The sequence below is a fragment of the Pagrus major genome, chromosome 16, assembly GCF_040436345.1.
Source record: "Pagrus major chromosome 16, Pma_NU_1.0".
Lineage (NCBI taxonomy): Eukaryota > Metazoa > Chordata > Actinopteri > Spariformes > Sparidae > Pagrus > Pagrus major.
In genome coordinates this window covers 3,117,393-3,130,795 of record NC_133230.1, presented here as the reverse complement: position 1 = coordinate 3,130,795, position 13,403 = coordinate 3,117,393, and the positions used below count along the sequence as shown (strand labels likewise).

The 13,403-nt window shown below is 40.3% G+C and overlaps 1 protein-coding gene across 1 annotated transcript; it reads left to right on the top strand.

Annotated features, from left to right (window-relative positions):
* Positions 1–7,002: 7,002 nt before the first annotated feature.
* On the top strand, positions 7,003–13,276 carry LOC141010642 (exocyst complex component 3-like protein 4). Its single transcript, XM_073483695.1, has 11 exons — positions 7,003–7,970; positions 9,459–9,927; positions 10,021–10,138; positions 10,263–10,367; positions 10,490–10,590; positions 10,704–10,805; positions 10,901–11,027; positions 11,140–11,247; positions 11,393–11,548; positions 11,636–11,757; positions 12,115–13,276. The coding sequence occupies exons 1-11, from the start codon at positions 7,874–7,876 to the stop codon at positions 12,263–12,265; spliced, it is 1,656 nt and encodes a 551-aa protein (XP_073339796.1). The 5' UTR covers positions 7,003–7,873; the 3' UTR covers positions 12,266–13,276.
* Positions 13,277–13,403: the final 127 nt, after the last annotated feature.

The window sequence follows — 13,403 nt, the reverse complement described above, 5'->3', positions numbered from 1 at the left end:
GGCCTACCTAGCCCTTACATCTCACATGAAGGCAAGTTTGGTCAATGACTCATTAGTGGCCCTAATGACTCTGAAACTCAGAGCTTTTCTTTAAGCAAGCACCTTTTGGCCATTAGAGGGACTGCATCTTACTAACTCTTCTTGTGTTTTCCTCTTAACTGCAGTGAGGATGAGGAGTTCCTGTATGCACTGCTGGAATGGAAGGGTCTCTATAAATGGCAGGCTCGGGAGGTGCTAGGTGCCCTTCCTTGGCATGAACCCACACACAGATCAATATTCCACTTCTTCTGGTCTGTGTACCAAAAGCTGCGTATGAGTTAGCCTAAATGTTGATGATTTCCAAACAAGCACTGATTTAGGAAAGGTTCAAAGGAATTTTTAAAACCTTGTTTGCCAAAATTTCTCATTATTCAATTCAAAACATTTACTTTTTCTTTCATAAGGCCACTGTATTGTAATATGCTTATCTTTGCATTGAATCACACTTCAACTACAGAATCTGTTCAAACTTTTCTTTTCATTTAAAGGAACTTGGGGCAGGATGTGAAATTATAAACATGCATTTTAAGATTTTTAATGCTAATGGGTGATGAAGCGTTCAAAACCAAAAAGAATGAGCCCACCCACGCATCTCTCCATTGCCTTGAACAGGCTGTGTGCTGCATAATGTACTGCCATTCGGGCTCGAATTTCCTGCGCAGTCCTGTAAAACTGCATATGCAAAAAAAGTAGTATTTTTTTTACTAGTAGTAGTAGAAACTGCATGCAATCTAAACTGCCCCCAGTGATGTTACTCAGTGGCTACGTTGCATTGTGGGTAATGTAGGTGCCATGTTTTGAAAATGATAAAGAAAGTGTGCCATAAAAAAAGGTGGTGTCTCCGGTTCTGCTTTATCAGTTTGGATTATTTGTTTTTTTTACTGTCCAGAGTAGTAGTAATTTGGTTTCTTGATTGAATTAAACATGTATTTCATGTGTGTGTGTTCAGTCCATGTGGTGTTACTGGGATAGGAGGGGGAAGGGAGGGTCCAAACTGGGAGATGTGGTGATTTCCAAAGTTTATGAAAGGGTAAGGGGATGTGGGCTAGTGTGAAATGGGGAGCAGTGATAAAGTCAAGGAAGGCAGTCTCTGGGCAAAAAGGAAATGCTAAGTGTCCCAATGAAGTGCAACGATCCACTGTTAAAAACTCACAGTCAGGAGCTGTAGTTCACACGTGTATCAGCAGCAAAAAAGGTCACATTTTTCTAAACCTGCTCCGATGATAGTGGAACCTTGGTCCTGATACTTGGTCTCTCCCATGATTTTTTTTACTCCAAACACTCCTTCCTTTCCAGACCCTCTTCCTCTGCTTCTGTCTCTGCTTTTCCTCACACACACACTCTCCTGTTGTTCTTTCACCCACAGGTGTGCACTCATTATATCACTTTTGCCACACCCACACTTTCACAGCCCCTCCTCTCCCTTACAACAGTCTCTGTCAAACCCTGGTGAGTACAGCACATTAAGAGATATGAGAGACAATCAGGCCACTTGAGTAGTTCTAGAGGTTTCTGCATATCAGGATTTAATTAACACCTTGCAGCCTATCAGAATCAAGAGAAAGTGAAAAAAGTTGAAAATCAGGGGAGCACCAACGTCAGGCTCCATTCCATCCAGTAGTAGTAGTAGTGTTTTATGTTATGATTTTGGCTTTCTCAACATGATTCAACAACTTCACCCTGTGGGCAGGATCCAATGACAGAAAAGAAAGGGAAGTGCATTTTTGATATTATCACAAATCCACCTTTAAAAAAGGCATCGCAGGGCAGCTGGTTCAGACAAGCACGGCTCCGAGAAAGATAGGTGCAAACACAAACCGAAGATGAGAAGAATTTTGGAAAGGAGAAATACAACAAATACGAACATACAAGATGGTAAGAGCCTGTTATGTTTATGGGTGCACTTTACATAGTTTACATGCACCAGCCTCTTTTTATTTAGACTGTTGTTATTATCCTCATTATGTACAACCGACTGTCTTGTTGTTAGCTTGATTTTCATTTTAGTATAGCTTTAGATTTGGCTATTGAGCCATCAATCCAAGTTTACTATTTGTGTACAGTAACAAACCTCTGGAGTTATGTGTGGAGTTAAGTGTCAAACTAACAAATGAACAGAAGATATATGACAGAAAAATATTAATAATGTAGACATAATAATAAAAGAAAAAACCTGTCCTATTACTTGGGCTTCTCTTCTGATTCACTTCTCTGAAAGCCAAATGAAAGTGGGGCCTGAATGAAAATGTTATACCGTGAGACCTGGCAGGTTTGTTTAATGTTGCGGTTGATCTATATATATCATAACATACCGAACCTTAGTCATAATAACTTCATAAGTGGACAAGACCAACTCAAAAATGTAATTCCTATCGGGTTTAACACTCATGTTAGGATTAAATCAGCAGAACTGTGACGTGTGTATAATTTCTTTACATTTTAAAGTTTTATGTCCAGTACTTAAAACTAAAAGCTTGAAATGGACTCCTTTAAAGGATACGACCTGGCAGCTGATGGGTACGACAACCCCTCGGATGAGATCACCTCCAACTCCAGCGAGGAACAGCTGAGCGAGGAGGAGACCCCACTGCAGGATCTGGCTGAACTTCTGGGTCTGACCTCTGATGTCAACCCCTCTGAGGATGGATCCTGTTGCTCACTGCTGCCCAGGACCGACTCACCTCAGCAGAAACAGAGAGCTGTTCGCCTCATACAAGAATCAGTGTCCCAGCACCTCCCAAAGCCACCGTCAGATCTGGACCAGAACCTTCAGCAGCACCTGTTCAATGTGCAGGAGACTGTGCGCAATGAGCTCATGAGGCTGAGTCCCAGGTTGGAGAAAATGGGTTTGAGTAGATGTCTGATTGACTGCTACCATCGTCAGACACTTGATCACATCAGTGATCTACTCAAGAACGTCCAGTCCTGCAAGAACTCCTTTGTGCTGGTGAATTGGGTCATGCATACATATCTGAGGTATGTAAGGTATTTTTTTTTCTCTGCATGGACATAATTCAAAATGTTCTTTGGCTGTTCAGCTCTGATGTCATTATGTGTGGTTCTCTTCCAGTCAGGAGATGCTCGGTCATCCCAACCTTCAGAAAATGGATCCCATCAGAAAAGTTGACCTCCTGCTGTTCGCAGATTTGGTAGTAAAGGCAAAGAACAAACTGCTTGTAAACGTGCAGGTATGAATACTGACTTGTAATGTATGGGCTGCTTATGATTCAGCAGAACCCAGCAGAACATCGCATTGTGATGAGATGATCAATGTCAGTGGTTTTAATGTTGTGGCTGATCGGTGTATATATATACGTATATACAGTGCCTATAAAAAGTATTTACCCCTTTCGATGTTTTCCCCTTTTATTGCTCTTAAAAATGAAATCATGGTCAATATACAAAACAAAAAAAATTACCATAAAAAGTCTTTAAAGGTGCTTTTTGTAAGAAAAAGTAGATTTTAGATTAGTAGTTTCTGTATCTCTTTTTGTCCACAGAAAGAGATCAGAGAACGTCTGGATATAATCCTGCTGACTGACAGAAACCAAGACGTTTGTGACAGTGAGGAAACTTGCATTAGACTTTACGTGGACGTTATTCAGGTACTTTTACTTTTACTTTTAATATTAATTAGTAATTACAATTTTTTTCGCTTAATAAAATTAAATATTCATTTCCCCCCTTTTTTGTTTTGTTTGGCCTTTTTTTTAATTCCCTTAAAGTGTATCAATGCCATGCCTGAAGAAGCACAGAAAATCAGCTCAAAACTGTCTCATGACGTCCGGGAGGTTTGTTTCCAAGAGCTGAAGATGTTTCTGGGGAGGTGAGAATCTATTTTTACTTAAGAAATTAATCTGAAAATCTTCGAACAAAATTATGCATTTATAAATAATTTGAGATTTGATCACAAAGATCTGATCTTTGATTTGTAGGTATGCCTCTGAGCAGACTGAGAGAAAAGAGAGGAGAAAGTCCATATCAAATAAGATAGACTTCTTCAAGACTTTGAAAACTTGTAAAGAAATTAAGTGAGTATTTGAGTATTTCTGTCTCTCTACCAATTAATAATTCACTTCAGTTAAACTGGTAGGTCAGGTCTAGCTTCAGGAAGGTGCCCTGGTTTCCCTATTCCAAGCAAATTGCTCCTTGCTTTTTTTCCATTCATTTGGGCTCTTTGAATTGCTCTTAGTATGTCCCCTCCCCTGAGATCAATTTGCCCTGAAGAACCTACCAGGTGCTATTGCCCCCAACAACACAGCTCCCAGGATCACACGCATTAAAATGACATTTGTGATATTTCCTCTCAGGCTGCATGTCCAGACTAACAGTGAAGGCGTCAAAGATTCCCTTATCCAGGAAATTGTGACAACGCTTGAAAACATGGAGGATGTTACTTTGAAGCCTCTGATGGAAATTGTGGCTGACATGGCAGAGGTAGCTTTTTAAAGTTCATTTTTTTGTCCTGCTAATAGCAGTTTGCCAAAATACAAATTAAAAATAAAAATTGTTTTGCACAATTTCTGTCCCACAGAGTCACCTTCAGAATTACTTCAAAACAGAGTGCAAGGAATTCTTCTTGATCTCTGATGTACAGACACATTTCTCTCGGGTGTTGTGGTGTCAGGACGTACAAGAGGTATATTAAAAATTACATCTTCAGTGGTACAGGGAAAATCTTGCCTCACGCATCTTTTTTCACTTTAATTTGCTACATTAAACAATGAAAATCCAATTTTATTAGAATTTGTATATTTGTAATTTTGGGTGCTGTTGTTGTTGTCAGAAACCAAACTGTGTCTGTCTTTGCGTCTCTCAGAGAGTGATGGATGAGGCCTACAAGCTCATCGCTCACATTTACCTCAAACATCTTGTCCAAAGAAGCCTGAAGAAACTAAAAAAGTGCTGGAGTCCTGATGTTGGACAAACAGTTACCCAAGATGCTGAGAGTCTTCACAATACCATCTCAGACCTGGTGAGACCAACATTTTGGTATTAATCACTGGACACAGCACGTTCTTATTTCTTGTTAATGACATTTATCCGTTGTTGTATCAGGCTCCTGGTGTCCGACAGTGGAACCTCAGGCTGCTGAAGATCCCAGAGCTGCTGGAGTGCATCAACATCAACGCAGTGAAGCTCACAGTTGCGAGCATGCAGTATTCCCGGTAGTGTTGCTTTGGCCGTCTGTGTACATTTAGAAGAACTGTAACTGTGCTACAATATAAAAATTGGGTCAAATGATTTACTGTGAGGAAGAGGCAGGTACCACAGCAGAGTAGAGATGGACTGGCACATTACCTATTGATATTATAATATCAAGATACCCAGAAGTTCTGGCTCTCAGCTATTTTTGAATATTGGATTTTCTTAAAGCAAGCATCTAGTGGCCATCAGAGGGACTGCATCTTACTAACTCTTCTTGTGTTTTCCCCTCAACTACAGAGAGGATGAGGAGCTCTTTTCCACACTGCTGGAATGGAAGGGTCTCTCTAAATCGCAGGCTCGGGAGGTGCTTGGTGCCCTTCCTGAACATGAACCCGGACCCGAATCTGTATTAGAGTGCTGCTGTTTATGCTGAGATCAACTGCAACAAGCAGAGAAGAGGACACAGCTGATTTTCCAAAATGTTTGCCCACTCAGCTTCTGCTTTTACTTTTTTTTAAGATAAGGTTTAATAATCTATGATACAAAATTATCATTATGTCTGTGTACAAAAAGCTACTCGTCAGAAAGCCTAAATGTTGATAAATGCCAAACAAGTGCTGTTTCAGGAAAGGTTAACAGGATTTTCTAAAACCTCATTTGTCAAAAATTCTCATTTTTTAATGCAAAACATTTACTTTTTCTTTCACAAAGCAAGGATGCTGATCTATGCTTTGGTAGGTGATGGTTTATTTTGTTCCTTGAAGTATGTTTAACAAACTCTTCTGATTCATACTTTGACCACAGAGTCTGTTCAAAACTTTAAACTTCTAAAATCTTTATAGTTTTAATTCTGGTGACGTTACCAGACTGAGAGGCGATGTCCTTAAGTACAGTACAGCCTAATGGAGACTCTAGTGTGGCTGTAGACTTTTAGTCATGTTATTGTCACATTTTATTATCACAACTCTGATTTTATCTATAAATTGTTTTATTTTTATATTGTGATACCAACGTATTTGTAGCTCTCTCTCTTTTATTCTATTTTGTTTTGATTTTATTTAAGTGCTTTCTCTCTTGTTTGATATGATTTTATATTCTTAATACTTCACTGACTCAGACATGCAAAAGCTTTATTGAAACCGAACTGTGGTCTGCATTATATTAAAAGACACTGAAATAAAAAAAATCCCTGTAACCACATAAAACCTCTTTTGAATGCTTCAGCCGGGTTGAGAGGCATTTTGGCTCCACCCACTGGTTTTCTGACTCTTCTTGCATCAAACATGTATTTGAACTTGAATGTGTCGGTTTGTTGGGATTCAGGGGAATGTCCCGCTCTCCTGAACTTGGTAGTAAAGTTAAGTCGGATACTGGATATCCCCTTGGCTTTGCATGTGGAGGAGATAGTAGGGAATATCCCAAAGAGCTTTCACTCCCTGAATGCCTTTTGTTCTCTGAAATGGAAATGTTGCTGTCATCCTTGTCAGCATGAGAAACACCTACACTCATTTGCAACGGAGCTTAATCCAACGAACATGTTTCATTTACACTGTGAAGAAGAAAATGGAGCAATTGAATATTAAAGTAAGTGATCTGAACACAAACATGTTATTCAGACAATTCAACTTTCGACTTCCTTTTCATACAGTTTGCCAGCGAGAGGGTTAGTGTGCACAGCGGCACCTTTTGACCTGTGACTCAGTGCAATAGGCATGCGTGATATCTGAATCCACAGATATCTGCAGGCACAGTGTTTGACTCCCTCTCACTTTCCTGTTGTTTCTGCCTTTCAGATGAGCAGCAAACGAAAAAGCTAAGTAATGATCAGTATGTATGTAACTATCACAAGATTAAGCTTTGAGGATAGGATTATGATGTTTGTGATGCATGATGAACTAAGGTTAGGGTTTTCATTGACATCCACTTGGAAATGTAAGAAAATAAGGTCATCCATGTACCTTTTTCCTCAAATAAGCTTGAGAGAAAACAGAAATATGTCTGTTTTACTTCCCTCAGATAAACGTGAGATGTAAGACGTGAAAAACGTGGCCAGAAATCCCTATTTTTCAAACAATGTTTAAGCCTTTTAGATTTCAGGCAGCTATTGCTTAGTTAGTGGACTTAACTGATGTTTATTTTATATTGTGTAACTGTGTCACCAGACAATATTGATGTTAGCATATTGCCAGTAGACATTTTGACCCTCAGGTGTGGCTTTGTTTCTATTAAAATGTCCCAATAAGCCATGACAACATGTAACAGGACCCTGAAACTGAAAGTTTGGAAGTGAGCCATCTTTCATTTTAATATTTACACTTTTCCTGCTGTCAGTCAAAAAGTTCTGTGGAAAAGATTTCAAAATGGTTGCCAAAATATATAATGTACACATTAGTATCATAATAGTTATATATTTATTAGAAGTAGCAGTGTCAGCAGCTGCAGTTTTAATATTTTATGTTATTACTGATGCTTACTCATGATGCAACAACTCTCCCTCTGCTGGTGGGAAGCCGTTACAGTGAGAGGAAAGCGAAAGCTGGCCTTGCAGTGGTGATGATGTGATGGGAAAACCCCGTCCGGCATTCATAAGGAGTCAGAGCTGCTGGCTCGCATATAAACAGCTCTGCAGAGAAACAGTAGCAGGAGACACAATCTGAGCGGAACGATTCAGACTGAACAGCTGGAGATGAAGAATATGTGGAAATTAAGAAGAAGGAGCAAATCCTGGGGAGCAGACAGCAGGAAGCCTCTAATAGAGAATAACAACAACGACGTACAAGATGGTAAGAGACTGTTATTATTATGTGTGAGCTTGATTTGATTGTTTATATGCATTAGTTATCATTATTATCTTCGTTTCTGCTGTCTTTATTGATTTTTATTTCAATACAGCTTGAAATGAGTCCAAGTTTGTTGAATGAAAACTGAGCAATAAAGGGTTAAACTAAGAAAACAGCAGGTGCCACAGGAAAAGATTAGTGAGATTTTTAAAAGTAGAAATGCAACAAAACTGCTTCTGACTCCCTTCTCTAAAATCACATCACAGAAATGGAGCAGGTGTAACGTGTTAAAAACTGTCAGCAACACTAGATTGCTGCGGCTAAATCAAAGGGTTTGGAGCATTATTAGGAAGTTACTGTAGGTACAATCTGACCAGATCAAACCAGATCTGCAGGTGTGGCAGACAAATGCCTGAACAAACAATTCAGTTGACCTGAATTAACCTCGGGGAAGATTGTGCCAAGATTGTGGTTGAAACATGAGCCGGCGGTAAAGGCGGAGGTTGCCACAACTTTCAGACCACTAAGTTAGCAAGGAGGTAGAACAGTGAAGGTATAAAACATTTTAGGAAAATAAAACCTCCATGGATCAAAAATGATTATTAGAAAGAATCATAATTGATCTTGGTGCAGTTCTTGGTGTCCTTACAGTCGTCCACCGGGCCAGATTGGAAGCAAAGCTTATGTCTATCTATGTATCTTTGTGTTTCGCAAGCATGAACTGAATCTAAAGATGGACGACAGACAGTAATAACTCCCAAAAAGTGAAGCAAAACATATCGATCACCCCCTAGTGGCTGTGTGCAGTATAGGTCATAATCACCTCCCCCTCCATTGGACATTGGCCAAACTAAAAAATCAAAGTCAAACAAACTTTCCCCAAAGGTTGTTTCTGCCATTTTAGGTCATTCTCATCCCGTTGATGTATGTTCAAGAGTCTCGCCAAGGAAGTTATGTTTTTGCCCGTGCATGTTTTTGCTGGTTGGTTGGTTGGTTTGTCAGCAGGATTACACAAAAACTACCGAACTGATTTCCACGAAACTCAGACGGAGGATGCGTCTCCTCCCAGAATAGTACCGATTAACTTTTAGTGTGGATCCGGATAAAGAGACGGAGCCAGGAACTATTTTCTCACTTTCTTTAACATCGTAAAATATAGCTTTTTTCGTTCATTTGTCGACGGGGGTCGGGTCCGGCTATGCAAGACTATTACAACACCAAAGCGAATCCCTTGTATGTGAAAACCTTCTCGGCAATAGAAGAGATATTTTACTCCAAACCATGAATGTTACCTCAAGAAAAGTTGGATTCGTCATCTGTGAAACGTGAATGTTGAATTAAAATATTGTGCAGATGGATCTAGTCGATGTTGAGGCTGGTGATGGAACCAGACTGACAACAACATGAAATCCCTTTTGGGTTTAACAGAACTGAACTGTGACATGCATGTGTAGTTTCTTTGCATTAACAGTGCCCTTAACTCTTTCATAGGATGCAACCAGGCAGCGAACGGGTACGACAACCCCTTGGATCAGAACACCTGTACCACCCAGGTGGAGCAGGAGGTCCCACTGCAGGAACTGCCAGAACTTCTGGGTGTGACCTCTGATGTCAACCCCTCTGAGGATGGATCCTGTTGCTCACTGCGGCCCAGGACCGACTCAGCTCAGCAGAAACAGAAAGCTGTTCGCCTCATACAAGAATCAGTGTCCCAGCACTTCCCAAAGCCACCGTCAGATCTGGACCAGAACCTTCAGCAGCACCTGTTCAATGTGCAGGAGACTGTGCACAATGAGCTCATGAGGCTGAGTCCCCTGTTGGAGAAAATGGGTTTGAGTGGATGTCTGATTGACTGCTACCATCGTCAGACACTTGATCACATCGATCATCTACTCAAGAACGTCCAGTCCTGCAAGAACTCCTTTGTGCTGGTGAATTGGGTCACGCATACATATCTGAGGTATGTAAGCTATTTTTTTTCTCTGCATGGACATAATTCAAAATGTTCTTCGGCTGTTCAGCTCTGATGTCATTATTTGTGGTTCTCTTCCAGTCAGGAGATGCTCGGTCATCCCGACCTTCAGAAAATGGATCCCATCGAGAGAATCGACCTCTTGCTGTTCACAGAATTGGCAGAAAAGGCAAAGAACAAACTGCTTGTAAACGTGCAGGTAAGAATAGTAACTTATAATGTGTGCGCTGCTTAGTGGAACAAAATAATAGAAATACCTGTCAACACATATTCCTCTTCTCAGGAGCTAATTCTCACATGTTTCTGCCTCTTTTTGTCCACAGAAAGAGGTCAGAGCACATCTGGAGAGGATCCTGCAGATCGAGACGCGACAGAACGTTGGCGATAATGAGGAAACTTGCATTGGACTTTATATTAACACCATTCGGGTAATTATTAAAGAAGATCATGAGAACGGATTCTGATTAACTTGTGTGTTAAACTCTATATTTGCCTGTCAGTTCATTTGTTGTATAATAATATTATTTCCTTACTTCTGTTTGTCTTTAAGTGTATTAATGCCATGCCCAGAGAAGCACAGAAGATCAGCTCAAAACTGTCCGATGAAGTCCGGGAGGTTTGTTTCCAGGAGCTGCTGATGTTTCTGGAGAGGTGAGAGTCCTCAGACATTATTACCTCACAAGTAATTCCTCTATCTGCACAGATCGTGAGATAATTGTAAACATCACCTATGAAATGAGAGAATATTGTCTTTTGGTGTGTAGGTACACGTCTGAGCAGACTGATATTCTTGGAAAAAAAGTTAAAATGGACAAACCGGAAACGAAACACTTCTTCAAGACTTTGAAAACCTGTAAAGAGCTCAAGTGAGTATTTTCTGTTTCGTCCAAATTTAAATTCATTTAATTTCAAACGTGTTGCTCTTCCTTAACGCATATTATGTTTGTATATTTCCTTTCAGGCAGCACGTCCACACCAACAGTAGAGGCATCAAACAGTCACTGCTCCAGGAAATTGAGACAACTCTTGAAAACATGGAGGATTTTACTTTGAAACTCCTGATGGAGATTGTTGCTGACATGGCAGAGGTAGCTGTTCGACATCATCACTGATGTTTTTTTATTGCTGTTTATGCATATATCTTATTTTGGACAAAATGAGATCAAACACATTTCAGTGTTTTGTTTTGCTGTCCCACAGTGCCACCTGAAGAACTACTTCAAAACGGAGAACAAGCAGTTCTTCTTCTTGATCCTCGGAGTGAAGGTGTATTTCCCCAAGCTGTCGTGGTGTCAGGATGTGCAAAAGGTACGTCAAAAATCTGAGGCTTCACATTTTCCAGGTTGGAAATCTCGACTCTCAAGATTTGCAACTGATAACAATGACAGTAACATCACCCAAGTGCTGTTGTTCCTGACTAAAACCAAACTGTGTCTGTCTTTGCGTCTCTCAGAGAGTGATGGATGAGGCCTACAAGCTCATCGCTCACACTTACCTCAAACATCTTGTCCGAAGAAGCCTGAAGAAACTGGAAAAGCGCTGGAATCCTTATGTTGGACAAACAGTTACCGAAGATGCTGAGAGTCTTCACGACACCATCTCAGCCCTGGTGAGACCAACATTTTGGTATTAATCACTGGACACAGAGTGTTCGTTCTTCTTCCTTGTTCATGACATGTATCCTCTGTCGTATCAGGCTCCTGGTGTCCAACGGTGGAACCTCATGCTGCTGAAGATCCAAGAGCTGCTGACGGATAAAGACATCGACGCGGTGAAGCTCACAGCTGCGAGCATGCAGAAAGAAAGTCTCACATGGAGGTAAATTGATCTATAAATTGCCCAGACAACTCTGTCCTACAAAGGCTAACCGCAGAAACTACGCTAACTATGAAATTGAGAATAATAACTACGTTTTCTGACCGTCCAGCCGAGTGTTTTACGGGCAGAACAGTGGTTATGAGCAGTTATTTGAACTATGATCTATGATGTGAGGATGCAGATGTTCAGTTGCAAACACTACCAACACCGTGGTGATGAAAAACTGGTTTAAACCTGCAAAGTTCCCGTTTAAAGCCAGTTCCTCATCTTGTTTTTTTTTAAAGCCGTCATCGATACTGAACATCAGAGGAACTGACATCATACTGACTCTGTTCTGTGTTTTCCCCTCAACCACAGAGAGGACGAGGAGCTCCTGCCCGCCCTGCTGCGATGGAAGGGTCTCTCTGGATGGCAGGTTAAGGAGGTTCTGGAGGTGCTGGATGCCCTTTCGGGGCACGAACCCAGACCCAGATCTTCATCCTGGTACTCCTGTTTAACCTGCTGGTGAAGGGTCGACTGCAACAAGCAGAGAAGAAGACAGACCTGATCTAAAGACAGATTTACAGAAGGTTACTGTTAGATATGGCACAACATTATTATGAGGTTCGTGGACAAGAGGCAGCTCATCAGTCGGCCTAGATGTTACTGATTTCCTGTTTTTTCAGGAAAGGTGAACAGGAATATTTTAAACCCTTGTTGACCACAATTCATTGTTTTCTAATGCAAATATTTTGCTTTCACAAAGCAACAACACGCTAATATGCTAATGTGCTAGTCTGTGCGTTAGTGGGCGATGGTTTTTTCATGACTTTAGTTTTAAAACAAGCAAAGTGAAAGTTGTTTACATTGTTTATGTTTTTTTAAATATATTTTGGTGGGTTCTGGTTGAGGGAAACTTACCTGATGTTTCAGGACGTTTACACACTGTTAACAGTAAAGACTCGTAGCTAAGTTAACTGTGTTTCTGAAACTGTACGAAGTTTTTTCTGACAATCAAATGACGACCATTTAAAGGAAACGTTAACGTTATTGTTCTGTTATGCAGTTACACATTTACTTTTAGTCTGTTTACCGTCATTTGCTTTGTGTATTTAAGGTGCGACATGTGGAGACGTTAAAGGATTTTAACTTGTTTTTAACTTATTTCATATTATTTATTAACTTTTGATTTATTTACGATATCAAACTTCAGTTTTAGTTACGAAACAAGCACTTCTGAATTATTCTTGAACTACAGATTCTGTTCAAACTTGTATCTGCTTCTGGAGATGTGCGGTATCATTTGTGCTTTTCGTGTTCATCTCTGATAAAATCAGGGTATAGACGTGTTTTCTGTCGGAGTTTACAGGTTTTCATTCCCTCTAACCTCATTACAAAGTGCACTTTCTGTTAATGCATTTGTTACTGTATTTTTGTACGATGATTATTTTGTTGAGCAGCTTATACTGTACCATGGGTTGGTTCTCGTCTCTTTCTGTCAGCAGTGACATGAATAAACTTCAGTATGATCCAATGAAAAGTCAGTGTTTGGCTTCATTGTTCAACCACTAGATGGAGACCAACATCTTCTTAACCAAGACGGGACTCAAAGGGAAAAAAGCTCCACAACACTGACACCACCGACAGAAAACAGATCCCAGAACAGT